Genomic DNA, 11,204 nt, shown 5'->3' with positions numbered 1-11,204 from the left:
TCTATCTCCCGGAGTCGCTGCGAAGATTAAAGGAGTTACTCTATGTAACACACTTGGAACAGTGCCTCGCCTGAGTAAGTGCTCCATAAATCTAGGTTATTCACATCATTACTATCTGGAGTCCACCTACCTATGGAAGTGCTCACAGTTCTTAGAGTCCCTCTGATTGTCAGGACCCAGAACTGTGACAGGTGACATCAAGCCCCCTTGACCAATGCAGAGTTCAGGACCCTGCTGTAAAATCCTTAGAGCCCAGCACTGCCACTTATTGTAGGTGTGACTTTGGGAAAGTTTTATAACCGCTCTGTGCCTCACTTTCCCCTGATCTACAAAATGGGGATAATAGTACCCACCGGAAAGTCACACCCAATAGTGCCTGGCACATAGCAGGTGCTCAATAAATATGAGCTGTATGTATTTGGGCACTAGGCATCGAATAACTCAAGCTCACTGTTTCACTTCCCCCACCCCTTCTTCCCCTTTTTCCTGCCTTTTACTTTTCCTTAGCAGCCACATCATTCTAGGGCATTAACTCAGGCTTGTGGCCAAGTTCCCCCACTCCCCATCCTTTTTATTTGAGTGGTTCTGGATTATGAAGCCTCTTTTTCTTCCTTCTGCCTCCTGTTCTACAGACTCCTTTCTTCCACCTTTGTGCAGGGCCCAAATATAGGAACACGCCCAAGCACCACACAGAACACACTCCGTGGCTCCAGCCTCTGCAGGGCAGGGAGGGCAGTGCCATGGAGAGAAGGACCTGCGTGTGAATTCTTCCTCCACCATTTATCATTGTGTGTGACCCAGGTGATAAGCCCTCTGACTTCATTTTCCCCATCTGTACAATGGGATTCACAATCCTCCTCTCAAGGCTGCTGTGAAGTTTGAAAGTCAAGTGCCCATAATTCAGTGCCCTTCATTATCCACAAAGCTATGGGTAGAAGTCAGATAGACTGGATAAGATCTTTCCATGCAGATAAAAAAAAAAAAAAGTGCCTCCTTTCACTCCCCTCCTTACCCCAAAGGGGCTCCCAGGAAACCGGAGTCACCTCCATGTTCTATTTTAGATCATGCCTTCCTCCTGGGCTCACCTGACCGCAGGACTGGGGTACTTGCCAATACTGATCCGCAGATCGAGAGCCCTTCAGACAAGCAAGGCACCCTTGCTCCTATTTTGCAGGTGAAGCCACTGCGTTCCTCAGTGCCTGACCCAATACTGCACAGCTGGGCAGGGGCGAAAAGAGGAGGAACACTCTTCTAGACTTCTTGGGCATTGGCCCTGCTGCTCCCACCACTCCCTCAGACTGCCCTCAAGGTTCTTGGCCCTCTGGGAGCATCTGAGAAACTATGGGTATAGTCATCCAGGACACAGAAGCCGTCCCTGTCCGTCTTGAGGAGGCCCACCCCCTCCTTGACCTTCAGGGCTTTCAACTCTGCTCATTCTGGCCAAGCTCTTGGCCTGGCCCCTCCTCCTCAGGGGAGCTGCTCCCCATCCCGACCGGCCTCCATCAGCTGTGGCCTAGGGAGTCTTTCCACAGAAAGACTGGAAACTGATTTCCATCCAAAAATTTCAGCTGGGAACCAGGAGGTGGCTTACGGGCAGTGGGATGGCGAAGGTCCGTGACAGGAGAAGAGCCTTCTGTGCTGAAGCAGTGATGTGGGCCCCTGCTTGCAGAAGGGTCTAAAGGGAGCTGGGGAGGAGGTAGAGGGGGATCTTCTTAGAACCAAGCTTTCTGGAGGGCAGTGAGGGGGGTCAAAGGGGCAACAGGATGACTGAAGGACTGCCTTTCTCCTTGGAGGTTTAACCTCCTGGTCACAGGGCTTCGGTGGGTATGGCTGGAATGCCCACGAACGCCTTCTTTTCTCAGCCCGGGCAGAGGTGTGTTCTGAGATGCCTGAGAGAGTTGGTAGGATCCTGAGGGAGGGTTGGCATGAAGCCAGGGAGCGCCCTGTGGGGAAGCTCTCGGGTGGTGGGAAAGCCAAGCATCTCCCATGGGAGACCCAGTCTCTTCCAGGCTGGAAATGGAAATGCACTTGGGCCTGTGGGGCAAGGAAGACCACTGGCATAGCTATCGTTTTGAGAAGCTCAAATCCACAGGGAAGGGGAAGGGGACTCAGCCTGGGGGCCAATAGGGGTTCCCTGGGGAGCGGACCCCGGCACACTGCTGGCATTTTCAGCATCTATTCTGTGGTAGTGGAGGGAGTTGGGGGAAGGGGGACTGTCCCTGGGAAGGGTGAGGCCAGGGGAGCTGTAGAGAGGCTGGGGTCTGGACTGAGTGGGGGCCCTTTCAGGGAGCCAGGAGGTGCCCCTCCGTCTCCCGAGCCAGCCTCGGAGGAGCACTTCCCTCAGAATGCTTTCAAATGCTTATTAGTGAGCTCTCCCCGGAGAAGGAGGCCAGAGTGGTCATCTGCATTTCCAAGGACTGACTCAGTTCCCCGGGCTCAGCTAGGGCAACACAGCCCTGCAGGAGAGGCCAGCCCGGAGGGCGAAGCAGAAGAGCTCCCCAGCGCCAGGACCCTCCCAGGGCCCCAGGAAGGAGCCAGGAAACCTGCCCACTTGTCTGGGCTCTGCCACCTGCTCCGACACGTTCTTGGGCAAGTCACTCCACGTGCCCTTTGGGACACTCCCTCTGGAACTCAGTGTTTCCACCTATAACATAGGGGAGGTTCGGACCAGAACTTTCTTACTCTGACAGTTTACCTTGTCCTCTGGAGAACCCAGGGTAAGAAGTGTCTCTTCTTGAGGAGGGGCTGGGCAGCACCCCAGGGAACCCCAGCTCTCTGGCCGGGGTCCTGCACCCTGGGCGGCAGTGCTGTAGGCTTCTGGATCAAAGTGGGGTTCGGGTCAGGAAGAACACGTGTGTGGGAAAGGTGTTGAAACCTCTTGGGAAAGGTGGGCAGCTTTCTGGGGGCAGCCCAGGGGCCTCCTCCAAGTTAGGTGGGGGCTTGGTAAATCATTTCCCGGGGCCCCGGACACCAATTTTAAGAAACATGGATTCTGCTCACAAGGTCTGGGTTTGGACACCAGTCGCGCTGTCTGACCTTGGCCAGGTTCCCGGTCTCCTCCAGTCCTCAGTGTCCTCGTCCAGAAAATGTAAATACAAGTATTAGCTGGCTCAGACGTTGCTCCGGGGATTAAGTGGGAGAAGAAATGGGAAGTACTCAGCATAGTCACCCACATGGTAAGCTGCTAGTGTCTATTTTTATTTCACTCTCACCTCCTTTGTTTCTTTTTCTGCCCCGCTCTGTTCCTTTTGGCAGCGCTGGTTCTCTCCTTTCCCCTCAAGCTTTGGCTCCTTTAACAGAAACACGGAGCTGGTAATCTGCTTGGTCCCGGGAATATTCACGCCCTCCCAGGGGAATCTGTCATTAGGAAATCTTACCCAAACCTAGAGATGAGGCCAAGATGGCTAAGTGCATGCTCGAAGCGCTGGTTAACAGGCTGGCCCCTGAGAATGTACTGCTGTGGTTTTGTTAGTTACCATCAATCAAGGGCATAGACTCTGAGAAGTACAAGTGAACTTGTGGATTTGTGTCCAGCAGGAAAAACGTCAGCCCCAATGTGACTATTTATTGCACTGGGGGACGCTGACCCGTGTCGTATGTAGCAGCAAACTGACTCCAGTGGTCTTTTTAAATGTATTTTATTTTTTTTAAGGTTTTATTTATTTTTTGATGAGAGAGAGAGAGAGAGAGACAGCGAGAGAGGGAGCACAAGCAGGGGGAGCAGAGGGAGCACAACCCAGGCGCCCCAAGACACGTGTTTTTAGCTTCTGAAAATTACACCTTGGCACCACCTACCACCGGGACTTGGAGAAGGTGAGATGGGGTCTCAGTCGTCGAGAGCTCGGCTCTCAAACTTCATCGTGTCCACAGATCACGCGAGGGTCTTGTTAAAACGCGATTCTGACTCAGAAGTTCTGGGGCAAGGGGCGTCTGGGTGGCTCAGTCGTTGGGCATCTGCCTTCGGCTCGGGTCATGATCCCAGGATCCTGGGATCGAGCCCCACGTTGGGCTCCCTGCTCAGCGGGAAGCCTGCTTCTCCCTCTCCCACTCCCCCTGCATGTGTTCCCTCTCTTGCTGTCTCTCTCTCTGTCAAATAAATACATAAAATCTTAAAAAAAAAAGAAGAAGTTCTGGGGTGGGACCGAGCCTCTGCAGTTCCAACACATCCCCAGGTGCTGTTGATGCTGCCTGCCCGAGGACCACACTTGGAGTGGCAAGGGCCCGAGCAAGCTCTCAGCTTTGTCTCGAGGGAACCCACTTCACCATCCTGAGAGGGGTTGGCATAAGATCACAGGGAGAGCCTAACCAAGAGCAGTGGTCTCATGCTGGTGGGACCTCGGGCATAGTGGCAGGCTTGTGGGGGTACCGGCCCCTGCTCTCTCAGCTTGTGCCTACTAGCTACCGGCCACTCCACTTAGGAAAAGCCCCAGCCATGGTACCATGACTTGTGAGGGATGGGTGTCCTACTGCTTGTCAGTCCTTGGGAAGCAGACTTCCTTGGTGAGATGCAAAGGCCCTGAGGCACGTATGACCTGGAGTATTAGAGGAACCGCAGAAGCCAGTGTGCCTGGAGTGTGGTGAGGGAGCCGGAAGCATGAAACGAGCAATGATGGAGGGAAGAAAACACCAGGCTCGAAACCATTATAAGGACTTGGCTGTTATGTTGAAGTGCCATGGAGAATCCCTGAAGAACTTGGGCAGATGAGTGACTCAGGATTTGAAAGGACCTTCTGGGGGCGCCTGGGTGGCACTGTCGGTTAAGCATCCGACTCTTGGTTTCGGTCCAGGTTGTGATCTCAGGGCCGTGAGATCGAGCCCCACGTGGGGCTCCGTGCTCAGCGCAAAGTCTGCTTGAGATTCTCTCTGCCTTTCCTTCTGCCCCTCCCGCTCATGCTCTAAGATAAATACATAAATCTTTAAAAAAATAAAATTAAATAAAAAATTAAAATTAAAAAAAAATAAAAGGCCCCCCCTGGGTGCAGTACAGGAGAGGTGTGGGTCCTGCTTCAAGGCTGGCGTACCAGGGCTCAAGGTGGGCCTGGGAACCTCCATTCTCTCTGTGGTCGAGACCCAGCACCACGCCTTGCACAACTCCAGGGGCCCCTTCACATTGTTCTCTAGGTGCCTGGTGCCGACTAGCTAGAGTCCGTGGCGGGCGACATCCGCAGGGCAGCCCTGGGTCAGCCCTGCCACATCCACCCTTGAAGACACCCTACTTGAAGCACGTCCAGTCTACAGGAGAGAGGGTGCCCCGGCCCCTAGGCTGTAAGAATTCGGATGTACACACATAGCACATCACGAGCCCCGGCTGGCCCTGAGCCAAGGCCTGCACCAGAGCTTCCGAGATCCCCCAACTGTGAAGGCGGGGTGAGTGGGGGGTCTGTCGGTCTTCTCATGCCCTGTGGGAGTCGGTCTCCCACCAGCGCCCAGATGTGCCCCGGGGGGCTGTGTGACATGCAGCGCGGCCCTGCTCCGACCCACTAGAAGTTCTCGGCAGTGAGGGCTGGGCTCACACGAGGCAGCTGGGCTCGGATGGGAGAGGAAGGTCCCGGGTGTGCGAGATGGATGTGACGCTGTCCCCCGAGGGCTACTTACCCTCACCGTCTGTTGTGAACCCCTCTGACATTAAGGAAGCCAGGCAGGGGTGGCACCCATTTCACAGATGAACAGAATTAAGGCGCAGAGGCCTCTTCACAGGACCGTAATGGGAGAAGAAGCGTGTGAGCTGGAGAAAGCCATTGTTTCTCCTGTCCGAGCTGGCCTCCCAGTTCAAACCCCAGCTCCGCTCCTTCCCAGGCCCATGCTAACCCCCTAACTAAGCCTGTTTCCTCATCGGCACAGCGAGCACCAAGAGGGGGACTCCTAAACGTGAATGAGAAACATCCGCTTGCCTGCCCAGTGCTCATACACAGCAGGAGCTCAATGAATGCTCTTGTCCAGACCTAAAGCAGCTGGGCTTGTGGCCCTTTTCTGAGGGAGGGGTCGGGCCCACTGGCCCTGAGACCCAGGTCCCTAGCGTGGTCTGGCTGCTCCCAGGCCCTGCCCGTCCTGGCCTCGGCATCTCTCCCGGGGCTACGCTCAGGCATTCTGGGGCAGAGCCTTCCAGGAACCGCTCTCCACGCCAGGGTGGGCTTTCTGAGAAGCAACAGGCATGTTTCATGTAAAAGGGCAGCTCCAAAGCAGGGCTCTAGGGTCCCCCGTGGTATTTTGGAGAGACTGAGAATCAGTACCCTCTATGCGTGGTGACGGATGTTACCAGACTTCTGGTGGTGCTCTTTTCACAACGTCTACATACGTTGAATCAGTACCTTGTGCACTTGAAGACTTGAAGCTAATAAAATGTCATACGTCAATTATATCTCAATACTACTTAAAAAACCCGAGTCCCACACAGCTTACTGTCTACATTCATAAGACTTGGTTATACCCCCGCCCTTCTTCAACATAATGGTATTGTTCCAGGAAACTCCTGCCTAAGAAGGGGAAGTTGTAAATAACTTTATTGTTCAGTCCGGGGGCTTCCTGAATCATATAAAGGAACAAACTGCCTGTCTAGTAAATAGCATCAAAACAGAGTTTACATCTTAAGACTCTGTGATTTCCTTGCCTCAAAATGCCCCTTGCTGTGTCTGCTATCCTAAAACAGACCATAATCCTCACCCAGCCTTAGTTAAGGTGTCCATCCCCCACTGCATTGAAAGCCCACCTGAAACCACACTCCGAAATCTAACTACTGTGACTTCTGTCTTCTCCTGGGGACACACTAGTCGGACTCTCTCAAGGCACAGCTTTCTTTGCCATGAGGAATCTGGAGCTTTGTCTGATCCAGGGGCCAATCCAGTGCTATTTTCGGCGAGCCAGGGTTTGACCAGAAGAAATGGAGTCCTCTGTCTGAGCTTTGAGGTGAGGGTGGGCAGCCTGTGTCCAGGCTCATCCACAAGGGACAGACACAGCAGGGCCCCAGAATCGAGAAATAGGGATCAAGTGTTCCAGAGAGGCCTTCGAGGATGTTCTGGTGCAGCCCCCTTATCAACAGGAAACAGCCCGGAGAGGGAACGGGATCTGTCCAACTGAGCACCGGCTAGGGTTGTTACAGGATTAAATGAGTTAAGATCTGCCACATGCTTAGACACTGCCTGGCCCAACTCAAGACAAACTCAGCTGGTCTTTCAGATTTAGAAAACAAAACCCGACTTGAACTCTGAACTCTAACTTGAGCTGGCAGCGGAACCCCCGGAAGGCTTGCTGGAACAGAGTGCCGGCCCCACCCCGTGTCTGATTCTGGAGATCTGGGCTGGGGCCAAGAATTTGCATGTCTAACAAGCTCCCTAGGTGTGCTGGTCCAGAGACCTCTCTCTGAGAACCACAGAACCTGACGAATGAATTGCTAAGGGTGTAATTTCTTGCATCGGTAAGGGAGAAACTGGGGGACGGCAGGTGCCTCCATCCTTTCCCAGGTCTGTGGTCCGCCCCCTGCCCCGCCATCGCCCGGGCTGTGGTCTGGCTGCCCTGCAGTTGCACAATTCTAGGCCATGCATCACCTCTGCCTGGCTGCCTCGGCACCCACCTGTCAACATTCTGAGTATCATCCCAGGGTGGTGCCTTTTGAACCTCAAGCTTTCAACAAGAGGGGCAGCCCCTCAGGTTTGACACCCAGGCTACGGGAGGTCTGTGTGGAAACAATGAACCCAGCACCAAGCAGGCGGATGAAACCAATGCATTCTTTATTGCAGACTGAAGCTAAGGGCTCATTTACACTGTGGGCTTGGATGTGGGGGCTTCTCTCACAGCTCAGGCTTTCCCACACAGGCAAAGGCAAACTCTCCGAGCAGAGGAGAAAACAACTTCCAGAAGCAACAACCCCTTCAAAGGGCCTGACATGAGGACGTGGGGGAGCAGGAGCTGGGTGTGCAGAGGGGTATGCAGAGGGTAACCAGAAAGGCAGTATCCAGAGGGCCAGGCAAACTCTCATCTGGTGACTTCAGGTCATTCCCTTCGCTGCAAGAGTCACGCAGACTCTGAAAAGATCTAAGAGCCCCGGGGTGTCCCAGGGCTGGCTTAGGGAGGGGGGTGAGCACAGGCTCAGAAACCTGGAGAAGCAGGGGGAGGGCTGAGAACCTCCACCCGCCACTCCAAGGACAACCCTAGGGTCACCACTAGACCCTGGCTTCTCAAACGGTAAAGTGCTTATAGGAATCGCCTAGGGATCTTGTTGAAATGCGGGTTCTGATTCTGGAGGCCTCGGGTGGGGCCTGGGATTCTGCATTTCTAATAAGTTCCCAGGGATGCCAGTGCTGCTGGTCCACAGACCACACTCTGAATTGCAAGGCTTTGGCCACACAGTGCCTTTGTGCCTATCAGAAAAGTACACTTCTTCTTTGACTCTGGGACACAGAGTGGGTAGGGCCAGGCCAGCCTGGACCGGGCCACAGTTCCCACTTGTCCACAGCTGAGCCCTGCCGCCCTGAAGATCCACCTGGACCTCCTTGCCCTGCAAACCCCTTTCCCAGAGCTTGAACCAGGCCTTATGACATGAGCGACTAAACACAGCATCTCTTGAGACACTGAGCACTCAGTGATGGGTCAACAATGGTCCCACCCGTCAGTCCTTGCCAGGAGATAGGGGGCCTGGGCAGGAGCAGGCCCCAGGGCTGGGGAGGGGAGAAGGAACACAGCATTCTGAGAATGAGGGTCTGGGCTGAGAGAAGCTTAGCCCTGGGAGTGGAAGAGAGGCTACCGGTGCGTGGGTGTAGGATTGGATGGCCTGGCCTGGCCTGCCCCACGTCCTGGGGTCTCAGGTATCGTCCACAGGCCAAGACAAAGGGCCAGGCCAGGTGCGCTCTGGGCTCTGAGTCGGCTTGCTCCACAGATGAGAAGGTGGGAGGTGGGTACCTAGGGCGTCAGGAGGTCAGGAGTCAGGAGTTCTCCGCACCACAGATACCATCAGAAAGCAAGAGCCCCAGGCCCTTTCCTGGTAGGAAACCAGTTGTCCCTGTTTGCCAGGTACTGTCCCAGTGAGAGCACTGCAGTCCCACGTCCCGGGCAAGCCCTCAGCCCCAGCCCTATGGCTTGGCCACATCCTAGACTCCAGGTGGAGGGCCCAGAAATGACTAGGCCATCAGGGCTTTTGGGTGGAGGCGTGGGAGCTGGGCAGCCACAAATCCAATGGTCCAAAGTGCCTTCTGCCCCCAGGTGGACCAGTGACGAGGCAGCCACAGACTGTGGAGGTAGGCAATTACCTTGTACCAGAGCCACGGACGCAGCTGGCTTTGCTTCTCTTGGGCCACCTCTCCTGTGGCGCAAGGGCTGATGCCAGACACACCTCTCCTTCGTGCTTCCGGCTCCTTCACCACACTCCAGGCACACCTGGTCTGTCCCGAGGCGCACTGGGCACTTCCTACCCCGCTGATGTCTTCATCATGAGGAAGGACTGAGCCGACCTGATTTGCTCCTCTGGTTTCCTGGCCTGATGGGCCTTGGGCTCCTAATAAACGTTCTCAGCCCTGGCTAGAGCACAGGGCCATACTCTCTCCACAGCTTTCCCATGACTCCTGGTTCAGGCTCCCGCCAATCCAGAGACCCACAGGGCTGAGGATGGGGCCGCTTAGAGGGCCTCATGCAGGTCAGCCCTCAAGAAGCAATAAACAGCTGGAGGCTGTCTCCTATTCCTCTCAGGGAAGCGGCTGGCTCGTAACACCAGACCCAAGGCCTCAAACCCACAGTGGCCCAGAAAGCGCTCGGTGATGGCCATCCGTGGGCTCGGAAGGTGCCTGATGATGTGAGGGTAACTTGAAGGCATGTGTTGCCCAAAGAGCCTCCAAGGAGCTCAGAGGAGGCAGACGTCCCCCTTCCCAAATAACAAGGCTCGGAGAGGGTGGGGATGCGCCCCAATGTGCACAGAAGCTGTGAGTGCCCAGCATCCAGGCCCCAGCCCCACCTCACCTCCGCCTCCTGGGCCTTCCAGGGCCCACTACTGCTCTAAGCTATCTATCCTGGACCAGCTGCGCCCCCTCCCACCGCATACTCTTTGGCCCACCCACCCCCCAGCCCCCCAGGCTTGGCCTCCCAGGGGCCTGTGGGACTCCCTCCCCTCAGGGTACCAGCCCAGGTGGCCTCTGTCCCCTGCTGGGTGGGCGTGAGGAGCGAGGCCTAAGGCGGGGGGGCCCGGGCGCCCTCAGGAGACATGAGCATGTCAAACTTGATGAGTGGCGGAGCAATGACGCGCACCTCAGCACTCAGGGGGTTGCAGCGGAGGTTGATGCTGCGCAAGGCAGGCATGGCAGCCAGCTTCTCCACAGGTACATCTGTTGAGGAGAGAAGACAGGTTGGGGGCCGGGGGTAAGCAGGCAGAGAGGGACAGGGGACAGGAAGACGCCATCACCCACTGCGTGTGGGGTTTAGCGGCTGGCGCCCAGCCCCGGGTTGGGGGGGCCCTCGGAGCCCACTGCACCATTACAACCACATTCAGGGAAGCATCCCCCCCAAATACAGTGAAACGTTAGCACTGCCATGTATCCCAGCAAGGCCACTCCTGGGTAGAACTGGAACAAGGGAAAACAGGTGCTCAAACAAGGACTTGGGCACAGATGTCCCCACAGGCGGGCCCTGATCCGCCGAGTGTCCCACCACAGGTAAGCAGACAAACGCAACGTGGTTATATCCAAACCGCAACACAGTATTCAGCCAGGAAAAGCATTGCTACGTGCCCTGAATCTCAAAAATGTGATGCTGAATGAAAGAAGCCAGACACCAAAGTTAACACAGCGTACAATTCCATTTATAGGAAAGGTCCAGAACGTGCACCCCCACGGAGACAGACAGTAGATGAGCGGTTGCCAGGGGCTGGGGGACGGGTGCGGGGTCTCCTCTGGGGTAAGGAAAGCACTTTGCAACTAGGTAAAGTGATGGTTGCAGAACATGGTGGATGTACTAAATACCATTGAACTGTACACTTTAAAATGGTTAATTTTATGTCATATGAGTTTTACCTCAATTAAGAAAAAAAAAAGGAGCAGAACAAGGCAGCCGCTATATTAACTCTTGCTAACCCTCCACAGCGCCTCACACCTAACCTTTAAGATCACTCAGGCTTCGGGTCAAGTCCCTGGAGGCCCCGTTAACAGCTGTGAGCCTAAAACAAATCACTAACCATCATATTACAGGATACACCTCACGGGACCGCTTGAGGATGAACGGGGGAGTGC

General features: G+C 55.1%; 1 protein-coding gene across 1 annotated transcript in view; it reads right to left on the bottom strand.

The window, feature by feature from the left end:
• Window positions 1-10,057: 10,057 nt before the first annotated feature.
• LRRC20 (leucine rich repeat containing 20) overlaps window positions 10,058-11,204 on the bottom strand; it is an 83,319-nt gene continuing 82,172 nt past the window's right edge. The window contains exon 5 of the mRNA XM_028109689.2: window positions 10,058-10,304. Coding sequence (XP_027965490.1) covers window positions 10,150-10,304 — 155 coding nt within the window. The 3' untranslated portion in view covers window positions 10,058-10,149. The remainder of the gene's footprint in view (window positions 10,305-11,204) is intronic.

This window comes from Eumetopias jubatus, unplaced genomic scaffold (genome assembly GCF_037043125.1).
Source record: "Eumetopias jubatus isolate StellerSeaLion01/CBP00866 unplaced genomic scaffold, mEumJub1_p1.0 scaffold_17, whole genome shotgun sequence".
Classification (NCBI taxonomy): domain Eukaryota; kingdom Metazoa; phylum Chordata; class Mammalia; order Carnivora; family Otariidae; genus Eumetopias; species Eumetopias jubatus.
The sequence above is the reverse complement of the archived record's forward strand: the minus strand, read 5'-3'. Positions and strand labels throughout refer to the sequence as shown.